The 25,178-nt window shown below is 41.3% G+C and overlaps 1 protein-coding gene across 3 annotated transcripts in view; it reads right to left on the bottom strand.

The window, feature by feature from the left end:
• Positions 1-1,303: 1,303 nt before the first annotated feature.
• The window catches only part of hip1 (huntingtin interacting protein 1), a 31,215-nt gene continuing 7,340 nt past the window's right edge, over positions 1,304-25,178 (bottom strand). For 2 of the 3 annotated variants that reach the window (XM_052077894.1, XM_052077896.1), the window contains 30 exons: positions 18,982-19,045; positions 17,785-17,927; positions 17,551-17,607; positions 16,699-16,779; positions 16,251-16,327; positions 15,048-15,109; positions 13,367-13,507; positions 12,879-12,936; positions 12,693-12,768; positions 11,973-12,116; positions 11,657-11,754; positions 11,044-11,116; positions 10,725-10,908; positions 10,203-10,291; positions 10,008-10,124; positions 9,675-9,776; positions 8,755-8,949; positions 7,926-8,073; positions 7,757-7,843; positions 7,541-7,648; positions 6,860-6,996; positions 6,660-6,770; positions 6,461-6,519; positions 5,894-5,987; positions 4,836-4,936; positions 4,645-4,750; positions 4,420-4,543; positions 4,224-4,285; positions 3,615-3,732; positions 1,304-3,301 (listed from right to left, as the gene is read on the bottom strand). In XM_052077894.1, coding sequence (XP_051933854.1) covers positions 3,291-3,301; positions 3,615-3,732; positions 4,224-4,285; positions 4,420-4,543; positions 4,645-4,750; positions 4,836-4,936; positions 5,894-5,987; positions 6,461-6,519; positions 6,660-6,770; positions 6,860-6,996; positions 7,541-7,648; positions 7,757-7,843; positions 7,926-8,073; positions 8,755-8,949; positions 9,675-9,776; positions 10,008-10,124; positions 10,203-10,291; positions 10,725-10,908; positions 11,044-11,116; positions 11,657-11,754; positions 11,973-12,116; positions 12,693-12,768; positions 12,879-12,936; positions 13,367-13,507; positions 15,048-15,109; positions 16,251-16,327; positions 16,699-16,779; positions 17,551-17,607; positions 17,785-17,927; positions 18,982-19,045 — 3,027 coding nt within the window. In that variant the 3' untranslated portion in view covers positions 1,304-3,290. The remainder of the gene's footprint in view (positions 3,302-3,614; positions 3,733-4,223; positions 4,286-4,419; positions 4,544-4,644; positions 4,751-4,835; positions 4,937-5,893; positions 5,988-6,460; positions 6,520-6,659; positions 6,771-6,859; positions 6,997-7,540; positions 7,649-7,756; positions 7,844-7,925; positions 8,074-8,754; positions 8,950-9,674; positions 9,777-10,007; positions 10,125-10,202; positions 10,292-10,724; positions 10,909-11,043; positions 11,117-11,656; positions 11,755-11,972; positions 12,117-12,692; positions 12,769-12,878; positions 12,937-13,366; positions 13,508-15,047; positions 15,110-16,250; positions 16,328-16,698; positions 16,780-17,550; positions 17,608-17,784; positions 17,928-18,981; positions 19,046-25,178) is intronic. The other variant, XM_052077895.1, reaches the window with a different exon arrangement.

The raw sequence follows: 25,178 nt of genomic DNA, 5'->3' as shown, positions 1-25,178 counted from the left end.
AGCAGTCATCATCACGAGGTCCCTGAGAATTGTATTCTGACTTGTTCAATAAAGATTATTTTTAAAAAATCATCACAAGGTTCCTCGTCGCTTGACAGATGTCAAATAAACTTCCAGTGGCGGGCCGTGCATTTCAACCTTAGTCCTTCAGTGACGTCACAAACATGACAACAATACAGTATAAGCTCGTCAAGAAGCACTTAATTTCAGGAGCATTTGAAACCAACAAGTATGCATTCACAATTAAGAGCAGGAAACTAAATTTATAGATATTGTCAAAAATAAAAAGATGATTTAAAAATACTAAATAAAATGCCACCCAAATTACGCTGTGTGATCTTAAACAAGTCTGTCCAATAAATTGCACAATGTCGAAGTTTCATATAAGACACCAACCAAACAATAACAAAACAAACTATTCTTTGAAAACCAAGTTAACAGATCATTTGCATTTTGAGAATCGGCTGTGAGCCACGGGTACCGTTCATAATTGCTCGTCTGAAAATGACGGATAAACCCTTTTCCTTGCTGGGACAGGCTAGCTAGCGCAGGAGTTGGGCGCATCTTCGCACAATATCCAGCTTTTCGTGGAAGGTCCGTCTTGAAAATTGTGTGGAAAGTAGTTCCGCAACCAGATCGTCTTCTTCGGCCATTTTGGGTTAAAATGCAGTGATAGCTCCCTCTAGCAGGCGCTAATCCAATCACCGAACTCGCACATCCAGTCTCGACGTAAGGCCTTCGAGCTGGCCCCGGTGCACAGACTCGAGATCTGATTGGATATTGCAACCTGACTGTGCCGTTCATTTTCAGCGCACAGGGGCCTGCTCTGTTTAACCTGAAGGCCCCGCGCAAGTTTAATTTACCTGGCAACACAAGCTAGCTGAAATATGATTTGTTAAAAACGCTACCATAATAAATACATTATTTATAGTGGCTATAAATAAGCCACTATATTATGTCATTTAAAATAACTTTCAATGTTATTTTAAATAACATTGAAAGTTATATACATATTTCCACTCGACTAAGTGGAAATAATATGACGTAAAGAATACAGAGAATAATTTTGTTTACATATTTATGAAAATAAAATAACATGAATTAAATGTATGTTATTGTATGAATGTTTAGGCCAGCAGAGAAGGCCTTGCTGGCTCTGAGGGTCCACCACTGTAAAATCCCCAAAACGAATGTTGACCAAAGCAAAAAACAAAGTCATATTAATTTAAATTTAAAAAAAGACAACATACAAACAACACAGAAAATAATGCAGAATTCAACTAAAAACCAGACACACCCACAATTGTATTAACAAGTTGAAATATTTATTTTTTAAAACTGAAAAAATAAAAAGAAACCCACCAACATAGTTTTAGTACACGATACAAAGACACATGTCAATGTCGCTAGGTGAGTGAGTAGTTTCTTTAACTACAATGTGAGGCAGTTTGAAAGGCTGGTTGAGCTGGTACGACGTCGGACCCGAGATAGGTTAATAAGACCATTTGGACAAAAATACAAGCGTTTATTATTCAAAGTGTGTTTCCGCTCACCACCAAAGACAGATGAATCGTCTCCATTCATCCCCTTCTAAAAATATTCCCTCTAAAACAAGTCTGTGGTGTGACGTGACAGATGACCACACCTAAACAAGTACAGTATTGAACACAAGGAGAAACAGCACTGCCGTTAACATTTGCCTAAACCTTAACTGGCCTTGCCTTATTCAACAGTGACTTTAACTAAAAACTACATAATCTGCTCCATGCAGATGTAGAAGAATTATCTAATCCACAATCTTTCATGCTCAAATTAGGTTTGAAAACGAACAAAGATCATCCATTTCACCACAACACGGTCACAAGCCTCTCTCTTGAGTACCCCCTCGCCCCTTCCAAATGACGTCGATTTGTTTAGGCCTGCACCGCTTTGCATTAGTCTATTTAAATGAAATGACGGCCGACTCAATGAGAGACAAATATTGTTGTGGCTGAAAGTCAGTGAGCTCATATGATAGAGAAAGTAGACCATTTTACAGATTCGTGGTCTGCGTAAATCTAAGGACACACGCTGCAGTGTAGTATCCTAGCAGGAAATACACATAGAAATGTATTTAAAGAGCAACAGGTAGGAAGAAGTTGTTTGGGGACTATCCCCCTCCCCTGGTTTAGTTAAAATGGGATAACCCAAGAGGCAAGGTGCGGCTTGCCACTGTATTCACCAGTTGCCATTCATGTTACTAAAGCATCAGTCAATCCCCATCATGACTTGTGTCATTATTAAACCAAACAGATGTGTGTAGTTGTATGATGTTCCGATTTTAAAAATAGATGGACTTTGATCTCCAACGCTACTATGTGTTGTTGACGCTTGAGTTTGGCAAAAAGAAAAAACTCAAATAAGAGGCAGCTTTATCAAAACAAACATGCACTTGTTTACGGAATGAATCTCTGCAGAATCGCTACACAGAAAAGGTGGCGGGGGAAAAAAATCCCCTTCTCCTAGCAGTTACTATAACTAGTACTGTAAAATGTCCATTAATCGCTTTTTTTTTTGGCGTGCTGCTACTTCTGACTTGTGATAGTTTAGAGTCAGTGATGTGAGGCCCTCCTTCTTGCCAGTTTGGAACAGTTTTCTATGGAAGTGACTATTCAAAAAAAAAAAAAAAAAAAAAAAAAAGAAAAGAAAAGAGATTGAGGTTCAGCATGATTTAACAGTCAGGTTTGTTCCAAAGGTACAAGAAAGGCAGACAGTCCAGTGAAGCGTTATGGACTTAACAAGGAGTGACACCTGTCAAACTGACCAATGGCTCCTCCGGCTGGCATTATGAGTGTCCTCTTTGTTCCACTGATGTGATTTGTGAGCTCCGATCTCATCCTTGCTGTTTCGAGATGTGGGACTTGTGCTCATCATGTCTTGGATGCGACCTTTCCAGGTGGGTGTGTTTGTTACAAATGTGAAGCAAGGAGCACAGGTAATAAATAACCGATAAATTGCTCTATACCCCCCCAAAGACACACACACACATGCACACGCACGCACTCTTTGAGCAGTAGGCATGACGTTATGAAGTCGGGTCGTCCTTCCATCCGAGTCTCGTTCCTCGTGGCTGAGCCCTTGGCGCCCGCCGTCTCCGTAGAAGACTCCAGACATGGGTGTGAGATTAAGCACCGTTTCATTTGGCTTGAACAACAAACAAAGAGGGCAGAAAAACTAGCGAGACAGAGATGGAGAAGGGTGTATAAATACTATTTTTTTCCAGGCAAAGGCCATGACGGAGATACGTCTGGTCAACCTGAGCCTGCAGGAGGGGGAGAAAACAGCATTTTAAGGCTCTTTTACAGTTTTTTTAACTGCTATTCAAAAGAAAATGTCTGACTTTCATAGGTTAATTGCTGTTTTTTATTATAACAAAAGTATTGTTGTTTTATGGTTTTTTTTTCCTTTCATTAAAAGCATAGTATTAACAATTACATCCACGTGTGTACATCATTTTGGTTTAGCGTTGTGACATGACATAATTTGTATCGTAAACACGCAATGTTCCTTGGCCCAATTAACATTAGGAAACACTGCCTTAGAAGTTCCACCGTGTATGAGTGGTCTGCCCTCACCCTCCTCGTCGGCCCCCCAGCCCTCTGCTACCCCCGCCAGCTCGTAGTGTTTCTTCCTCAGCTCCCCGAGACGCTCGCGCTCCTTTTGCAGACGCGCCTCCAGCTCCAACACCAGAACCTGCACAAAACACGCGCGGACCAAAGGGGAGGACAGACACACTCTTGTCACGTTTCTCCTCGCAAACAGTGGAAAACCTTCTGATTGCTAAGTATTTAAATGCTCACCGAAAAAAAACAACCCCCCCCCTAAAAAAAAAGACCGATCAGTGGCTCAGTGCAGTTGAGAAACATAAAACGTATTTACTCAAGCTTGGTTACTGTGAATACGCTTAATGCACTCTTCCAATAGCAGTTCCTGATTTAATGTTTGTGTGCGCTTGTGCGACAAAGGTCCAGCTACTTTTGTTTTCCTTTCACTCACTGGGGGAGAGGGGGTCAGGGGGGAGCCTCGGACACACTCCTTTACTATTTGTCTAGCTTTAAGTTCAACTTCCCGCTGGTTAAAAAAACAATCAAGTGTCAAATGTGGAACAATGAGTACATTCCTAAACAGGTCTGCTTATCGTTTGACTGTTGCTTGGTGCGTGCATGATGCGTGTTGCTGCCAACCTGGGCGTCCATCTCTTGTCGCTTGATCTGTGTGAGCGTCATGCTGGAGAAGTCCATTGTATCTGTACCGCAATCAGGACCAAAAAAAAAAATAATGTATGTAGTACCAACAATAAAACTTGTAACTACTTAAGGTTAGGCTCTCAATATTGTTCATTCTGTATCTAAAAACAGCCCACGAGACGCTGAAATGTACCTTTGTCTTCAATTTGGGACTTTCCAGACTTGGTGGAGGCCACAACGGTGGCAGTAGCCTGCGTGACGCCTCGGGATGCCTGCTGTAGTCGGTGCAAGTTGGCACTGTCTTTGTCCGCTTTAACCTGGCGAGGACAGCACAGATAAACACGGAGCATATTTCGACTACCAGATAAAGTGGTGATGAAAGAATACGATTTAACGTTTGATTGCATTCGAGACTCACTTTTGAAGCAGCAACAAGTTGCGCCGTACTGGCCGCAATTTCACGGGAACACACCATCAATTCCTCAAACTTCCCTTTGCCCTGCACCACAAGATCAGCCGCATCCCTAAGATGAAACATTGTGAAGCACACTGTTGAGATCAGCGGTTCATTCATTCAGAACTAGTTTCATGAGAAGTTCAGGTACTTACACCATGACAGTGGCGCCCCATCCAACCGCCTTCGAAGCAGAAATCAAGCCCTCCGTCCAACGGGAATTTTTGGCATAAAACTCCTTTGTGGATGCTGCACCCTGGTGGACAAAGGAGGAATTTTAACCAAATCAAGGGGGAAAAAAACTAAGCACGGCTGCCAACTGGCACTAGCCGCTTGATCTTAATTAGTTTCAGTAATTTGTTAGCAAAGAAACATTTGACCTGATGGGCTTTCTGCATCAATGAGTAGAATCTTTATCTTTTATTATTCAGAGTCACATTGGAATAATCACATGCTAGCGTAGCTCAATAAATGAGACTAAATAAACAGAATTGGGGACTTGTTTCAGTGGTTCAATTCAAAAACTAATGAAACAGATCCAAAAAACGCTTTCCAAAAGGCAGATTCCTACCTATATAAAAAAAAAAAACAATTGGACACTTCCTTGTTAATGTTCCAATTTATTGAGACGGTAAATTTGGGGAATTTCGTTCGCTGTAAGCTGTAATCATCAAAATCATACAAAATAAAATCAGCACTATTTTACTTTGCGTGGAGCGAATTAACATATTGAGTTCCAATTTTTGAATTGAACCATTGAAATTGAATTGAACCATTGAAATGAATGCCAATTCATTGACATGCACCTGTATGTGCCTGACATGTGTTAGTACATAAAAAAATGGGGGCGTGGGCAGTGTAGACCACTAGTTTATAGTGCTGAGATGTACAACAGGGCAACAAATTCAAATTTGAATTTGAATTTGTGTGTGTGTTTGTGTGTGTGTGGGGGGGGGTGGGGTTGAAAATATTAACAGTATTGTGCATTTTACTCTCTTCCGACAGAATTAAGATGTTATTCCACCAGAAAATTTACACTCATCAAAAGTACTGTTTCAGTACTGTATTCAAAGACAAGATATTTCACTGTTATTGAAAAGCAACTGGACTGGAAGGTTAATATAAGATGAGTAATAAAATAAATAAATTAAAAAAAAACATTGATCAGTCAAACACACTTCGAAACCTGGAGACAAAGACCAACAGAACATACCCTGCCACTCTCAACAATATCCTTTTGCAGATCTTTGGAGGACAGAACAAGTGCCTTGATGGCCGCCATCAGATCCGTGCACGAAGCTAAGATCCTGCAAAGTGGCGCACGCACACACACACACAAACACGTTTACATAAGCACGCATTAAATGTGCCACACATCATATCATATCATATCATATCATATCATATCATATCATATACAACACTCAGACACAGAGTGCATTGCACTTTCCCAAAACAAAACAAAAAAAGTGTTTTGATTTTCACATGTGCTGAAACATGATGTGGTAAACAAGCAATAACATTCTGAAGACGTTTTGTGGCCAAAGTTGTGAAATCCGTTTCCTTTTATCCCTCCATTTTGTATACCGCTTTGAGAGGAAAAGCGGTATACAAGGGTATCCCGCTTTTATACACCAATCCACGGTGTACCCCGGTACACCGTGGACTGGTCGCTACTCAGTTGCACAGTGTTATTATTCTTCTTAATCAAAATAACATATGAAATTAAGACTCTGACATAAATTAATCCAAACGTGAAACAGATGTTTGATTTTATTACCTCTCATTGACCTCCATCTTGATGCCTGTATCAACTGCTCGAGACTTGTTGAGCATTTCCTGTGGGAGGACACAGGGAAGAACTTTCTCAAGTCAGTATGAGTGCATAGTGAAACTGGTGGCTATTAATTCCCATGCTAAAAGAAGTGCATGCTTGTTTTGCGCAGTTGCAAGACTAAATATATAAAACACATCCACACCTCTATTCTTGCAGCAGCCGATTCCACAGCTGCAGATGTGGCCGCCATTTCCTGCTCCACAAGATCTCCCAGCTCGCCTTGCTGCAGTTCCAGACGCCGAGGACGCAGTTTCTGAATTCATGATGGAAGACAACACAAGGCAGAGTTTTCATTCTTGTGGCCATTGTTCACACAAGGACAGCATTTAGACAGGTAACGACCTCGGCGGAGGCCATTATGGCCTGGAGAGCCTCCTTCAGCTTGCAGTTATCTGCTGTTGTTATGTCTTCTTTCGTCTTCATGTGGCCCAGCAAAAGCAGGGCTTCAGTGCCACATGCCTTCACGCTTTCTAAAAGCACTGTTACAGGGTACACTTATTACAATTAAAATCACTGTTGGCATTTTAACATTTGGCTACCAAAAAGAACACAATGGAGCGGCGGCAGTTGTTCATTTGCATGACAGGCATTCCCTATAAAATCAAGTGGTTTCAAACAGAGAGCAGATGCTCAAGGGGGAGTTTGCACATTTAACTCTTGTTGGTAGTTTTAAGACCGCATACTCCTCATCTTCAGTGTGAAGAGATGAAGAAGTTAGTTTATGCAAGAACTGAACTCATTCATGTATAATTAACATCAGGTAGATACTAATAATACACATCATAATCACTCCTCTCTCTCTATTGGATATAAATTATGACATGTGACATGCATCATCCATCCATCCATATTCAACACTGCTAATCGAACCATGGATTTTGTTTCATAGATTGGCATTTCTAAATGTTGGATGTCGTGACCTCACAAAGCAACTCTAATCTCAAAAGTACCCTACAACAATCTACAGACGAATATGTACTGTATCTTGTTTTGCATAACCGGTACACCAAGTCAACAGCTTACCATCAGCCTGCTCTACAGGCACCATGTGGGCGGTTGCACTGCCTTGAACAATGGTGTCACCCACAAGGTGGCCGCATTGCGTCACCACTTTAAGCAACTGAGCCACACCTGTGTAATAAAGGAACACAAAAGATAATTAATCTCAATTCCCCCGTGGTCTTTGCATACAGGAAGTATGCTATTAAAGACAGAATTCAATATTAACAGGCTGCTTACCTGTGTCATCAGCTAGAAAGGCGTCTCTGGCAGGATGGAGCTGCACCACACAGTCTAAGGACGCTTGACATCTGGATGCCAGGTAGTCTGCGGAGGTCGGCATTATTGGCCATTATACACACATCCTCACACTAATGAGTGCCTCACAGCGGAGGGAGATAACAGCAACCTGCTGAGCTAGTGCAAGTGATGTGGGCTGGGTCATCGATCTGGGCCAGTGAGTCTTGGATGATCTTTTCTGCCTCTTCAACAGCTCCCTGCAGACTAGACCAGCGGGCCGCTACGAGCTGGATCTCTAATGCCTGCTCCCTGCTCTCCTACGGACACACAAGCTTGCATCACTTTGGGCTGGGAGATATGACGTCTCCAATTTGTTTCACAAATTCCAAAACAAGTTCCCGCACCTTGCCCTCCCCCCTCCATTTCTGGAATTTGCTATATTCCTCATAATTCCAAACAACCCTGGAAAAAGCTTTTTGTTTTTGACTGTAGGATCTATACTCCGGAGGCACCTTTAATTAAAAAATACGGTATTTGATCTTGTGTACACCAAGGCTGAAATGGAAAACATGCGGCTGTCATCAGAGAAAGCACAGTGAAGACTAAAAGCCTTTTACATCAATTCATTTAGATGAAAAGTATCTCCGAAAAGGGATCCAAATCAACAACTGAATTCGGTAACTAGACTTAATGTAGACAATGATGTTTGTGATCATGGCTCATGATGAAAGTTAATATATTGCTTGGTGTCAGTGAATACGTATTTATAAACGGTATGTTTTTTCAGTAAATTAAACAGGTAGGAATTGCAAAACGCGTCACATCCTCAAAAATTTAAATAAAACTTGCGGCCTTCATAAGAGAGTCCATGAAGGCATTTTAATGAACACGATAAATGAATACATCAATTTCGTTATGGTTGACACACAGATAAAGAACTAGAACTGCATACATAGCTGGGACCTGTTGATTTGTTTGCCAAGTGTTTGACCTTTCACCTTGTCATTGAGCTGATTTTGCAGGGCTTCGGCTGTCTTCACACCACACTCCCTCTCACTGGCCAACGAACTCCGGACACGCTCAAGCTCCTCCCCTTGAACGGCCAGCTCGGCTTCCACTTTGGACAAGGACTCAACGAGTTCCGCTTTCTGAGATTCCATGGCAGCTAGTTGAGTGCCGAGTGTCTCATTGGACTGCCAAACAATAAAAAAAAAAAAAATAATAATAATAATAAACAATGTGTTCCAGAATAGATGAAAAATCATAAAACAATGTGATTAGATGGGAAGTCTTAATCAAGACAATATGAGGCTGAGTGAATGCTGTACTTTATGATACGAGTGACCTCCGGTTATAAACACAGATTGCAACACCACTGCTTTTTCATAGTTTGCGGCTTGGCACGTAGTCTCCGAGGAGAGCTGAGTGGCGGTCAAGTCCACAATCAAACAAGGAGTGGGAAGCCGTGGTTGTGAAACTTGGCAAAACAAACTGTGACGACAGAGTAAAGTTTCATCAGATCCTGCATGTTGGAAGCTTGTCTGTTCCTTTGGGGCCTTGTGAACATAGTTTGGAACTCGCTGGAATGAGCTCACTAAAAATATGGAAGTGACTTACACCATGAATAAATGGTCAGATGTTGACTGGAGGGGAAGTAAAAACTGGCATAGGGGCATAACATAATGAGAGCTGTGACAAAGAAGGGAAACAAGCAGCCTTGTCACAAGAACACATTTTTAGGACGATATACTTTCTCACAAACTATCACGATAAACAATAGGATCATGAATGTTTTTTCCATGCCATTGATATAAAAGAGAAATCTTTTGAGTCGGCATGCATTGCTTTGAAAGATTCTGACAGAAGATGAAAAAGACAGTAAGTTGTTTTTGAGGTGCAACGAAGAACAACAACAGACCTGTTGAGAAGAGGCCATTGTGGTCTTAAGGGAATCCAGCTCAGCCGTGCTGGACAGCAGCTCTCTCTGCAATTCTTCCATGTGCTCCCGCTGCGCTCGTTCCTGGGTTAATGAAATGCCACATTTCCTTAGATCAGTGAAGGAAGACACACAAACCGATTTTCAATGATCATTTTCAGATTTACACTGTTAAGTGTCATTGGATAATTTGTGCGGTACACCTGATGATCCCTCACAGCACAGTGATTAGAAAACGCGGCTGAAGATAAGTTACACAAGCCAATTTATGAACTTTATGAACCAATTTTTTTTCTTAATGACTTTGATGCCCACCTGTCTGTCAGCACAATCTTGAGCAGCCTTCACCTTGTCCTGCATTTCTTTCCTCACTGCATCAATTTCATCCTGAGCTGCCCGAGCTACCGTCACCTGCCGGGTCACCTCTGCATTCTGCACCGACGCAGAAACGTACACTTAGGGTGATAACGAGAAGGGTTCTTCAATATGAAGAAAGGTGTTTCTTCTTACCTTCCTCAGCAATTCAGCATGGCCTTGTACCAGCTCGCTGTACTTCTCCTTCAGCTTAGTATAGCGCTGCTCATTGGCCTGAGCTTTTTCTGCAAAAGAATGTATGGAAATATTAATTACATTAGCAACCAATTTATAGGGACCGTGACCTATTGTTTTCACAAGTGTGGAAACAAATTACATAATGCAGCCATTTTTTTCCAGTCGGAGTACATATATGTACACGTTAAATGCACAGACCAATTCTTGCATAAAGCAAGACAAGGAAATTGAATAATATACTTTGTACAATTGCTATATGAGCCTCTGCTTTAATACCTGGTACTATGCTCTCTGATAAACCGTTTTTAGGTGTCCTTTCTTGATACAGTATTTTGTATCTTATTTAGAAACCTTATTTGACGTCTTCACCGATACGGCCATGTGTCTAACATAAAACAGTACTTCATTTGCCAACAGTTCAGAGCTATTTTGGCCAGATTAACATTTTCTTCCACACAACCAGGTCATAAAATGGCTTACTCTCTATCTCCGTCAGACTTCGCTGCTCTTTCACCGTGTCCTCTCTGACCTTCCTCAGGTCGTCAAGCTCAGCCTTCAGGAACTCACTCTCTCCTGCTGCCTGTAGCCTCAGGTGGCTCTGCTCCGCTAGCTCTGCCTCCAGTTCATTGACACGGCCCCTCAAGGTCTGACATAATCGTCCACTCTGGCAGATGGAGAGAGTGAGTCGGGGGGGAAAAATGTAATTATATTTGCTTGATCAGAGGAATTATGAGCAAATTCATTGATTCGTGCTCTTGGATTAAAATAGGATTTGGGGGAAAGTCGTTTTCCTTTTTACCTCCAGTCGGAATGATTCCAACTCATCCTTAAGGGCCTGGATCTCCCTTGTCAGCTGTTCAATCAGTCGGTCTCTGGCGGATCGAGGAAGACAGAGCAATGCAATCAAAACCTCCAACTATATTTCTTTCTAAATTTGGGTTTTACATTGAGATTGCAGTCATCCTCAATTAAATCAATGTACAAAAAGCTTTGGTCAGCTGTAAAGAATTAGTATTTCAGGCATACAGGTAATTATCTTACCCTGGGCTAGTGCCCAAATCGCAATTTATTCATTCAGTTCGGGTCAAAGTGATGCGTTTAAAATCTTGTGCTGGGTTTATCTGCCAAGTCAGATTAACAATAAATATAATAATGCGCTTCACATTTTTATGTTTAAAAAAAAGTAAATTTTAAAATTCAAGGAATGATAGTTACAATATATTGGCATTAAAAACTGATATTTTGGTAATTATCAATGCTGTTAATTTAGGGTACCTGTGGTATAAATGCTACATGCTGGTCAGATGCATTTACCAAGTACTATATCCATCTTCAGCTATGCTTAACTAGAGGATTTGACCAAATGAAATGTTATTTCACAGACGTTTATCTACAGAGTCTTCAAGTCGTACTTATCGTCCTTGCGCATGCCATTCTGATTGTTGAAGTTGAAGGGGTCAATTGCAGCCGAGGTGCCAAACATGTCATCAAATTTGGTCTCCACCGGAGCCTAAGGAGTCAAAACAAAAAAATATAAAAAGGTAAATTACAAAGTACTAGATTTAAAACAGAAATGTGATTACCGGTACATTCTACTGTTTGCAGAATCAAGTATCATTCCCATCCGAAAACAACATACGTAGCTCCGGGTTCCTATTATTGGTTCACTATTGCATAACTTTAAAGTCTATTCAGTCAGCGCGATTCAGACACTTATCCTGTATTTACCGCAAGTACGGGGAGGTCTGTGTCCACTAGGTCATCAGTTTCCACCATGTGTTCTGACTCTGGGGAAGACGACTCGGCCGGGATCACGACCACAGGGCTGATGTGCTCCGACAGGGCAGACGCACGCAGGAAGTTTGGAGGATTCTGCGAGGAAACGTTTTATCCGCTTAAAAACTTTAAAAGACAGAAAGCAAATTGCACAGTCGCGCTAGCAAACGTTTAAGGACATGTGCTCCCCTTAGTGCAAGGATTCGTCACTTTTTAACACAAAGTGCAAAAAGAACATACTTTTAGATACATGTCCAAAACTATGAATAGACTTTATGCTGGAAATGGATTCAACTCCTTGTTAATATGAAACAACCATCAAATAGAGGGGTAAGACATGGATGTGTTTAGTAGACCTTTTGGACAGACCTTTTCAGTTATTAATCAGTCTGAGATGGACTCGACTCATTAGCTCCCGCTGAATCAGTTTTGAACAATTCTAAGCCTGAAATGAGAAGACTTTGGCGAAAGGCCTTCTCTGGTCCAGCCTGATTGCAAGGTTCATAATAGAATGTTTGTATGAATTTTATGGTGAAAAACCTGGACAGAACCCTGACCTCAACCCCACCAAACACATTGAAAATGAAATACGAGGGGACACGTTGTTGTACTGTAGCACTGTAATGGCCATGTGTTAGAATGAATCCTATGGAGATTTAGGTCAATCATCACCTCAGGCAACTGTGGGATCTGTATCAACCGCTTGAAGTACTGCAAGTTACTGGAGCGATAAAACAGACTCTTCAACCTGCAATAAAACAAATTTGAAGAGAGGAAGAACGGGGTTGTCAGCACTTAGTTGTGTGCATGCGGTGATGGCGTGACCGGCAAGGTTTGGCCACTAGTGGCCATTCATACTTTTTAAACTGTTCCTGGAAGCGATCTCGGTGGCCCTGGAGAGTGTCAGCTGGAAGGCCTGCAGAACGAAAATACACACAAGTTAACCCATCAAACCGTCAAATTACAGATAATATTTCCTTCAGGTTTTCAGATTAGAAGACGTTCAGAAAATAGTGAGAGAATTTAATGGAGCTGATTTAGATCAAAACAATCCACAGTTTTCAGAAATAACATCAAGCCAGAACATATCAGATATCAGATTTCTTAAATGTTTGCTCGACAGTAAGATTTGTAATTGAAAAGGACTACCGGTACTTGTTTTACATCCTAAATATTTTACTTACTTTAAATCGCCACGATTGTTCTATTTAAAAAAGCACGGTATTTACACATTTCAATTTTCAGTGAGTATTAAATTAAAAAAAGAGAACCACAACAATATATAAGTGAATAAATCAAGTTTTTTTTTTTAAACTGACGGAGCAGCAGAGTTGTGTCTTACTCACATGAGTGCAGCTTAAATAGCAACTTGACTGTGTAGTCGTACAGGTGGCTGCAGTCCAAAATGACTTGTATAAGTGGAGCCAGACGACATTGGCCTGCAGCAGTCACTGACACTGACCGGGACATATCCAGCGAGCTGAATACTGGGACACAGACACACAGACGGCTCCAATTGATTTTACAATTTATCTCAACTTTGTTATTATTCCTTTTTCATGGCCCGTATACCACAGTTTTTTTTTATTTGCACCTCGAAAAGGAAGTAAACCCAGATCTGAAGCTGAAAGCAGACATTTAGCATTGTTTATGCACTTGAATGACTCATGTAATACTATATAGATGGGTAACAAAACACACTTGTCAGCAACATGTTTCAATACTTTTCCTCTCAGTGGATTCAAAAGAGAGGTGCTATCTTATAAGTTGTGTATTTGATTCAGATGTAAATATATGAAGATAAATACACAGAAAGTGTTGATCTCTTGAAAAAAAGTTTGAACTATTGAAGGAGGATGTATTTGTGGCAAAAATTAGGGAATGATAAGAGAATGACAGATTTTTTTTGGGGGGGGAGAGGGCAATTTTAGTATACTGAAAAATATACTGAAAAAACACCATCAAAGAATTTCTTCAGAATCAAAACAATGTCACTTGCTTAGTATATGACGCAGTACTGAGACTTCTGTTTTTTTCTGTCATAAAGTAAGTATTACGTGATGCTATTTTTCTAAGGAGGTGCCAGATATTCCTGTTTGGTTTGAACGTAGGGAAAAGAATCTAAAAGAGAGGCCACCGCAATCTCAACAGAAGTGTGTATCTCTCTCAGTCTCCCTAAATCATTAAACATCTTCTGTCCATTATCAACAAAGCCAAGCCATGTGAATCTTGCAGAGGTGTGGTTTTCTGACTCAAACAATCCTTTAAATTATTAGTAGTAGTAGTATCAAAAAAAAAAAACATCACAGATTTAATTTTTTCTCTCTCTCAAATACACAGACATGTTAGCCTTGCCTCTTGAACCCTGAAAGATGAAACACTCTGGAAATAGATACAACTGAGAGCGAATGTCTGAGCTACCCCCTTCAGCCTGGTGGATAGCATATTAAACTAAAAATGGAGCAGAACGAATGAAACATGACAAATCTCACAAGAGCGTTGGCGAGTTGTAGTGAACATTCATGTGAAAAATCTCTTTCCACAGTGGTAATAATGGTGAACGTTAATAAAGGAACATGCCTTAAATAAGCCTGCCATTCGAAAAGCAGCCACATAAGGAGAAAAGGTCTCAGAAACCCCTTTCAAAAGCGCCCCAAGTAAAAGTGAATTGTGTGAAAATACTCTGCACAGGATGCAGACTGAAGGCCATGATAAAATGAAACAAGAATGTAATTTCCTTCGATTCATTCATGAGTGGAGGAGAGCAGCTTTTGGAGCATTTCCTTTCAGCACAACAGCCTATTTTTAGCCATGTGTCCATATACTGTGAGACGCAAGCACCTATGATGACTCACCCTGACAACAAAAGAGTCTGTCTGTAACCACTCAATCAGACGCATCGCTGGTCTGATGGTAAAAGTGTCTATCTAGTTTTGGACAGCACCTCCTGTCTGCCCAAGCATGAACTTTGCGCACGAGTTAAAGTGCGTTCAGAGCTGATGATCCCATCAGTCCAAAACACCTTACCGCCAAGGAAGAGGTTGAGTTGACACTCCAGGTAATCAAACATCTCCACAGTTAATTGAAAGCTGCGGGAGCAGACACAAAGAGGAACACATTTCACACACCTTTGGCAAAATGGAACATTGCTATTCTGCTATTTGCATCGCAAATAATATGTACGACATACAATGCATCTGGTTAACCTCAAAAGCCCAAGAGTTTTCACCCTCGGCTAGGGTCCTAAGTCATTTGAGCTTGAAAGTTTTTTTTTTCTTTTCTGAGGGGCAAATGACATCGGTCGGAGCAAAACTGACTTTGCCAAGCATGTTCATGTCATCCGTTTCAACCACAAAGGTTGAGTGTATTACAAATGCATAACACAAATATTGAATCACAAGCATCTGCCTGTTACATGCGTGTGACGCACTTTAGTGAATTGGAGAAAACCGAACGGGAAGCCGTCTTAAAAAGTCCTTCATTAAAGCAAATAGTTCTCGCTAAGTGAGAAGGGCATTCACCTGGCAAATTACACATCCAGACATGGATATTTATTTATTTTATATTGGAAGGATTTATCCGGAAGCGCCTCACAACGGTACCTTGTGTGCGCAGTCAGAGGGTCAAAGAGGTGTTCCAAGCGCCTTCACTTTATCCCCCCACCCCCACCCCCACCCCGCTCTCCCTAAAGTACCGGTAGGAGCGTGGAAACATGCACTCAGGCTAATGCCGAAAGATGCCTTTTTTACCGGCACACACTGAAAAGTTGGCAGTTTCTGCAAGTATATACCAAGAGCAAAAACGGGACAACATTTAAGATCAATACACTAACATCCTCTGCGTCCGAGTTCATAAAGTTATTTGTGTTTTCTTTGGCTTCGTTTCGCACAGTTGTAGAAACACTATTGGGCAGGTGTCAGTCATGACAAACCCAAATCGAAAAGGCACATGACAATAATCAGAACATTGCATCGGCCGAATCGGTAATCAAAGGGTATTTGCTGTTTTTTTTTAATTGTTAAGTGTTACTATTATTCGCATGACAATCACCTCAGCTAGAATGGTGCGTTGCTTGTATATTGTAGTTTTATAATGGCAAATATTTGACATGAATCATATTTCCATTCACACATATGGAGAACATTTGAACAAATCAAAGTTCAAAGGGCTTTTTGACATTTATCTTTCAGTTTACGCTGCATAACTAAAGTGGCAGCTCGTCTGACTTACAAGTTGTTGACGTCATTCTCTCCTGCCTCTTCAAGTTGTCTGTTCGACATCTGCAGGTTGCCGGGGAAGCGAGGGTTCTGAACGAGAAGACAACACAAGAAAGGTGGAAGCTCAAATATCATGTTGTCTGTGAGACTCGTATGACTGAACCCCTGTTATTGAAAAGGAGTCATGTTTGAATTTAACTCTTTCCTCTACCTCTTCACATTGGTATAGGGCACTGCAAAAAAATGTAGCTACTATCATGAATTTCTGTTTATCTACGACTCGGTTCAGTTGTCCCATAAAAAGAAGCGTCATTTATAGATATTTGAGAAGCCATTTGTATCACAGCCGCAATCTTCACCCAAGGCCCCGCAGGAAAACGATGGCAATAAAAAAAGACTTTGGGCAAAGATAATGAACGATGACGTAGCTTTGCTGGGTTTTATAGGCCACGCCAACTCACTTTGATGTGAAACTCCATTTTGGTGATGATCAGTTTGAGGTATATGCTGCAGAGCTTCCCGTAGCCTTCACTTAGGTGACCCTGTAGGCACAAGAAGCTCAATCACAAAGGGAGACAAACATTTGGAGACATGTCCACGTGTGGAAACACTGCCTCCTATTTTTGGCATGCAATGTGGCTGCTTAAAGAACACAAGGAAATTTGAGATGACACATGGGCCCGGGGCGGTGTTTAATTAAGATTCAAAGTCTGACCAGCTTCCTCTTGTGGAGCAGAGCTATAACGAAAGTACTGGTATGTCAAAGTATTTCCTCTTCACGCTTTATTGATACAGTTAACTTTGGAATTACACCCTGCAGGCAACTTCTGCCCCACTTCAACTTTTTGCCCTTGTGGTCACAATGTCAATGCTCCAAAACGATTTTTTAAAACGTATTTTGGTTTCAGACTTTGGATTTACCTTTTTCAGGTCCTCTTCCATCATAATAGATTTTTTTTGCCCAATGCTTTGTGTCATATGTCAAAATGAGTCTGGGACACGGTTTAAGGTTCACATCTACTGCGTGCAGTTTGTTGTTTGCATGCAATAGCCTTTGAAAGGGAAATGCATGCAAAAACAACCAGATCTGAATTTGGCACTGGTGTGACATAGTATTGTGCCTCATTCAAATATATATACACACACACACAGAATATATATTGAAAAATTGAAAGAATGGGACCTTTAAAAGATACAAACAGCATTTTTACCTAACGCCACATATTTTCTGCTCATGTTTAAATAATCATTTGACAAAGTCAACAGTAGCTGTATGCTGTGATGGCAAGAGACTGTCGTGTGTGCTTCCTTACCCACATCCTGCTCATGTCCGTCAAATCAGCCTTGTTCCTCATAGAGTCCTTGATCACCTGAAACGGTGGCGGCAGCCACAGAGGAAATTAGGGAAAAAAAAACATTCTGAGTTTACACAAATAAAAAGGGTGACGACGTATAATTGGAGCGGCGAGTGGGGGCAATAATACCGGCCAATAAAATTCAGCGTGGAAAATGTAGTGGTGGAAAGAAGTGATGCTGTTTTTACGTACGTTTGAATGGCCATCTCGTAATAATTTGTGGAAGACGTGGCAGAACTTCCAACAAAGGACTGCGTTGCTCGAGAGAGGAAGCCGGTTGACCGCTGCCCAGAAAGTGTGGGCGCCTTTCTCATGATGAGTCCCCAAAATGCAGGGTGACACAGTCAAGGAGCATCATTTTACAAAGTGCAAAATAATTTCTCACAAATGTAACAGCAACAATGTTCAATTTGACACCCGGAGATGATAGATATATGATGGCGCCATCTATAGCAGCATCTAATGCTCATGATAGCTAAGTCAAACTAGGACTAAGCCTGATATAAAAACCGGGTGGAACCCTACAGCTCAGCAGAATATCGCTTAACCTATCTACGACTAGCAGTTTGAATTGTCACTGCTGCTTGGGTCACAAAACGGTGAAGTGCAAAGCATTCTAGCACTAACTGCTACGTACGTTGGACAATGCGGCCTATCAAGCAGCAGAGTTTCCCATCAGCACGAACCACCCCAGAGAGCATTGACATCATATAACTTCTGCGCTTTGTTGTGCTTTGCAGATCGCACTGATGCTGTAATTCTTTACCATTATCAGAATTGTCGGCATCTACAGCGTTTTTTCCCCTGACAATTGTAAATGCAGAAGAAACCCTGTCTGTGTACAGTTACTGTACATTGTATACGCCCTGCCTAGCTGTAGGCTGTTTATTGTACAATGTTTTTAAGGTAAAGCAATCTTTCTCAATGTTTGAACTGCTAATACATTTTTTGAAATCATAGTGGTATTTTTTGTGGTTTAAAATATCAATGCAGGCAATTATAATCACTTTCGGGGGGGGGGCATCAATCATTTGTTTAGGACACAGCACAAAGTTGAATAAACAGAAAATAGCTCTGGGCGACAATCCAACAACTTTCATTTTGTCCTTCTGTCTACCCAAACAGACAACATAAATATCCATTTCGCTAACTTTAATTTCAAGCAGCTTGATATGATTATCACTGAAATAAAGAACTGCACTGACTGTCTCGCCTCATATTTTGTATCCCACGGGATTAAATTAGTTTCAGCAGAGATGAGGCTACCCTCTGTTTGTTGTTTTTATCTTGCACTAACATAACCTCATCTAGCGAGCAACTATGTCACATGGGAATCACAAACACACACACAAACACACACTTGTGCATGCGCACAAAATATGAGGATATTCCTGGCGTGCTTCTCTTTGACAGCAACCTCCTGTGTGTTGATGGCCTTGTTGATGCTGACTGCCTGTGAGGAAGAGGAACAAAATGGGAAACCAGCCAAAGTATACATATTCCAAAACTTCCATTTCACAATATGACACACTTGTAGTTTTCAGAAAAGTGCTTTTCCCTTTTTAATGAGAGAATGAGAGTCAGTGAAGATGAACTGAAGGTGAGTGACCCATTTTCTGTTGAGTTGGTATTCAAGACAGCAGCTGAGAGGCCCACTGAGCTCTTTTCTGCATTTGATGATCATGTTAGGTTGACAACAAATAGTCTAAGCGTATGAGACCATTGAACCGACTCCATTGTACAGTGCAGTACAGTGGCAGTCTAAAACAGGGGGTGTCAAACACATTTTTGTCACGGGCCATATTGTAGTTACTGTTTCCCTTGGAGGGCTGTTATGACTGTGAAAAAAGCATATTTTGGTTTATTTAACTATTGTTTCAGTTACTGTAATGAGGGTTTGGTCACAAGAAAATGCTTAGAATATCTCTTCATAATATGAAAATTTGAAATTTGGTACAGATTTGAGCAAACACCGTGGAAGTTGACATGTTTAATTTGCTTTCGCGGGCCTCGTAAAATGATGTGGGGGGGGGGGGGGGGGCAGATTTTGCCCCCAGGCAATGAGTTTGAAACCTGTAGTCTAAGCTAAGATATTAACTCCAATACCAGAAGGGGTATCTTATTAACATCACCGTAAATTCTGTTGATATGCAACCTCCTTTGGGAGGCACCTCACACTCACACACAATTGCAAATCAGTTCTGTCATCCAGTGGTTGTGGATGTGACAAGTCGGGGAGGAAAAACTGTACGTGTTCCTGTGTGCACCCGGGTTTTACAATGCATTACGCTTGCGGTGCTGAGCCCACAGATACTGGATACAGTGCACTCCGCTTAATAGAACACCGGTTAATAGAGTAATCCGCTTAATAGAGCAAAGGGCTCTGGAACAGATTTGCCTAATGCAATTTCCTATAAAGATACTCCGCTTAGTAGAACAGATCTCCGCTTAATAGAACAGGCTGTAAGCAATGAACATTGTAAACTAGTGGTTTTCGAAGTGTAGCTATCGCGGTACTGTACCACTATCGCGAGAAAACGCGGTAGTTCTAGCCGTATACAGTATCAGGTAGCACGCGTCACTCCACACATAGACACACGCACGTCACAATGGCTTCAACTTCATTCAAGAGACGAGAGAGAGACGAAGTGTAGCTATCGCGATACTGTACCACTATCGCGAGAAAACGCGGTAGTTCTAGCCGTATACAGTAACAGGTAGCACGCGTCACTCCACACATAGACACACGCACGTCACAATGGCTTCAACTTCATTCAAGAGACGAGGGCTATCACCTGCGGATAAGAAGGACATACTCAGACGATACGATGCATTGCCGGATTCTCAGAAGGTACGCCCGCGGTTTCCAGGACTTCCCTCTTATCCAGCGCATTGAGAGGGAAGTCAACCGCAAAATTACGGACTCCTGTTTCCAGACAAAAGTAACGAAATTTTTCTCGTGATTTGAGGTGTTTGACTGAAGTTGATTAAAGTTGTTGTTTTGTTGTTTGATTAAAGATATGGACGTCCACAGTCGAAATATCTCTTCTAACTCGTCAGCAGGGGGTTTTCTGCGTGCATAACTTGGTCGTCGACGTGTCTGAAGGCGTACCTAATAAAGTGTCTCCGGTTAATAGAAACCCCGCTTAGTAGAACAGAAGCGCTTCGGCCCAATGGTGTTCTATTAAGCGGAGTGCACTGTACTTCTATGCAAGCTCCTGGCCTCCTATCCGGAAATCGTTGCGGGTGGGCTGTTAGTCTGCCAGGTCTGGTACTGGTGTATGCATTGCAAAATTGCACAAAAAAAACTGGAAATAAAATTTATCACACATATTAACCTGATGGATAAATTATGTTTTTAAAGACTATGCAAAATTTGAACTCATTCGATCCTAGCCATTTGCACTGGAGCAAACCCCTCAACATGCCACTCCATAACTGCACCCATGCACCTTCCCCCTCAACTTCTACTTGTTCTGCAGCATGATCCTGGCTGATCCTTTAACACACACTGCCACCGGCTGGACAGATTTTAAATGATTTACGATGGGTAGGCGGAGGTTGCGGGTTTTTAAAACGTATTTATACGTCATGGGGATTGCATGAGTTAAGATGAGTAAATCACAAATGGCATTCTGTCAATTTACATTTAGTTGGTGGATGAGAGTCGAGGTCAAGTGAGCACGGGAGGCCGGTTTTATAATCTCGCTTCCCACAGATGTCCTGTGTCTGTTTGTGCCAGTGTGCAAGCAGTCAGGAGAGGAAGTAAACAAGAATGGGGAGGAGCAAGCCCAGTGCCTCATCCATCAATAAATACCTTCTGTTATTATTTGATCTTGGATGTATTTTCCACGCGTTACAATTCTGAAGACATTTTTCAACCCCCTCACCCCCCCCCCCCCCATTTAAAATCCCACGGTATCCCATTGCAATTGCTTCCCACAAGTGGATGACCCAGTTAGTCCACAGTGACACTTTGTACTTGGGGGTTGAAAGAGAGAGGCAGCTGCCCAGGACTCCTTAAATTGGCTGAGGAGGCTGACTGGCATCAATAGTCAATTAGCTCCTTACATTGAAACAGACGGTCTTGACTGACAAATCCAAGTGCGGAAAAGAGAGGAGGGAAAAAAAACAGTCTGAGATGAGTTGTGGTTTTTGATGACAAAGATTTAACCTGGTTAACTCATCCATCTATACTTTCTTTTTTAAGACTTCCAACATGCCTCCATTTTATTCCTTTTACACTTGAAAACGTGTAACTCAAGAATTATACAAATGATATACCAGTGACTTTCTCAGTGACCGTCATATATTTTAGAACATTTTATTCCACCCACAGTGGTCTTTTGTAAAACCGTCTGCTTAAGCCATGTTAACTTGATCCAGGCAGGCCTAATTAAGCATAAAAAGGCAGAGCATTGATATGCTGATGGTAGGCTAGCTGTGCTGGGAGGAAGCATCAACTGCCTACTGAATGAAACGACTCAGTAGTCATTCTTTTTAAATAAACGCCACAGAATATTTTGTAGAATTGAGGAACGGATGTCAAGGTTTTCAGGGTCAAGACAAGACAAAGGATGTTGTGTGCTGTGGATTCATTAGTTAGGTGATAGGTCTCCTGCATTCATGACATCATTGATCAATAATCCATCAATTTACAGTGCATCCTTCATAGAGAGACAGGGATCAGGACTTCATCCCCGCCGACACGAACCCTTTTGGATGTCTGACATTATGCACATTAGGAACTACAGTATCATTAGACAATGTAGAGAACTTGTTGAATACTCTACGCAGGCCCCAAGTGAGTAATTAGCACATTCTTGCGGTTTCCTGCTGGGCTGGGTTGCTATACCGTACATGCTGCTCGGGATAGCTCTTCCAGCTTTCCTGGGGCCTGTGTAATATCAACAAATGTGTGTTCAAGACATTTGAATCCAACTATCACCGTATAAGTGCACTAATAACACACTGGCAGGCCAATATATGAAAAACAGTATATTACTGACTGCACTACCTTTGTGACTAAGGGTCTTACCAAGTGAAAATAATTTCATGCCAAAAGTAGCAATAATTCACAAGCGTTACTTGTAATGGCAACAAAGCATGATGGGAAAGCCTCCACCAATAACTGTTGCTGTGTGGCAATCAGAAAGTTAGAGTCAGTTTACTAAGTAGTCTACCGGAAGTGGTGTCCATAGGTATCAAAATAAGAGCACTTGCAGGAAGAGCAGTGTTAGTTGCCTTAATCTCAGATTTTAATAAAACTGCCTGGTTAAGTGTAAAATGATTTATAAAATTGTCCTGTGGATAATGTCGAGATAAGTGGAAAGATAAATAAGTGCAGTTAATATGTTTAAAAGTGCCTTTTTTTCCCTGCAAGTGACTCATTGTGAAATTGTGACTACCATTTCAAAGCATGGGAAATGAATGCCATCCAGTACTGATGATTGTGGAAAAATAACAGCTCACTTGAATATTTAAGTTGATGTTGAATCCCAAAAAACACTGTGAGTTTAAAGACAGTGGCAAACTGAATTAAATGAAATGGAAAATTTGGAAATCCAAGATTTAGATAAGATGACCTTGAGCTGTAACCACCTTCAATGAATGACACCATTACTCACTTTTTCCAATCAGCTGTTTTATTTCTTGTAACAATCAAATGGTGGTTCAAAGCGTTTACAGGTGCTTGGTCATGTTTCCTGTCTTAGCACATCCAGCACTGCCTATTTCCTGGCCGGCTTCTGCTGAAAAATACACTGCTCCACTTCTCAAGCGACAAAAACGTGTTAAGTCCCTACAGACAGTGGCAGGATCACCATAGTGAAAGACATTCTTCCTTTTATCACTCTCACATTGCTTGCAGATGCTTCAGGTGGGTTAAGCTGCTCCCAAACTATGAGCATCATTACATATATCAAACTGAAGGGTCAACAGGATTGCAAAACTGCACTAAGATTTGTTTCCTAAAACATGACATGCTTTACATAGAACGAAACGTGGGCACTGGTTTAAAAAAAATGCCTGCAGTTAAACAACATGGACAATTCTGTCTCATTTATACTAGGATGACAATAGAGCAATGCTGAATTTGTCTGGGTGGCTTAAAATTAATGTCATTTTTCAAACACAACACACCCATCTTCCTGTTACAACATGCATGGCCCTTCCGAAAATGAAAACCCCAAAGAACGCGCCTCTCAATCACACACGTCAATAACAAAAGTTGACAACAGCAACAAAAGAAACGTTTCATGGAAGAAAAACCAACCAAAAAACAAAATCGAAAAATCAATGTGGGGCTAAGGTGCATTTCCAAATGGAACTTCAATCATTTCTCTGAACAAAGGTGTTGCTTGTGTCAGGACCATTTTACTTGTCGCATCCGACACAAACATCCGTTCTCCTACAACGTCACTCCGCACCTCTTGAAGGGCTGGCACTAAGTAGAGGAAGGTAGTGGAAAATTGTCAGCTTTAGAGTACTGCCTGGAACATGCAAAAACTCTTAGAGGTCTTTTCTAACAGGAAAGCCCGCGATACCGTTCAACACAACATTACCACCTTGGAACCATTCTGTTGATTTCGACCTAATCACAAGGTAATTTTAGACCGGCTAACATATGAGTTCTGAAAGAAGTTACCTATTGAGAGTAGTGTAAATCACATAACCCAAGTCTTATGTTTATGCGTGGACACAGTGGATTACGAATGTCTCTTCAGAGCCACTTCAAAAGGCACGAAAACATGTAGAACTATGCCATATTGAAAAGAAGTCAAATGTTGAGAATGGAAGTCAAAGGCAAGCAGAAGCTAGTTAAAGCTAGAAAAACATGCAGACGGCCGGACTCCAGCATAATTAAACTCTTAGATCGACACCCCCCTGTGGCATGTTTATGAGCCCCTCCTAATGGGATGTCTTTCTGCAGGCTCGAGTGAAGCCTCAGCTCTAAAGCTCAAATCTGGGAGGACTGCTGATGTCATGTGGACACATCATTTAAAAAAAAAAAAAAAAAAAGAACATCTGTGCAGCTCAATGAAGCTGCTTAGGTCACTTTTGTCAATGCACCCCACCACCAATCACGTGGAGCCATCCATCAGAGACTCCCTGTGCGTGTGTGTCTTCCCGCAGGAAATGATTGGAATTAAGTTGTGACCAACTACCGCCCAACAAGTGTAAAAGACATCAAGTTACATCCACTAAACCCGGAATGAATTCCCTCTTCTGTGAATATACTGTACTATTTTGGAATACTGATGCGTAGATTCACCAGCTGAGTTTGTTTCGTAAGAAAACTCCTAACAGGTCATGGTACTTCACAACATAAACAGTATTTATCGCTTGCATTTTCTTCATATTTGCTACATATGTCGGTGTAATGCGACACGTCAAGCGATGAGTTAAGCAAAAAATCGAGGGAAGGGAATTGGAACGGTTTTAAGTCCTGGGACAAATTCCTAATTCGAATGTTGTGAATTCTCAGCGACTGGCTGGTTTGCATCATGTGAGAATGAATGTTATATTTAAAAAAAAAAACATTGATTATACACATAAGCCCGTGTCCTCTCTTATGATATTACAAG

This window comes from Hippocampus zosterae, chromosome 10, assembly GCF_025434085.1.
Source record: "Hippocampus zosterae strain Florida chromosome 10, ASM2543408v3, whole genome shotgun sequence".
Taxonomy (NCBI): domain Eukaryota; kingdom Metazoa; phylum Chordata; class Actinopteri; order Syngnathiformes; family Syngnathidae; genus Hippocampus; species Hippocampus zosterae.
Note: the sequence above shows the minus strand (reverse complement) of the source record. Positions and strands in the feature narration are given on the sequence as shown.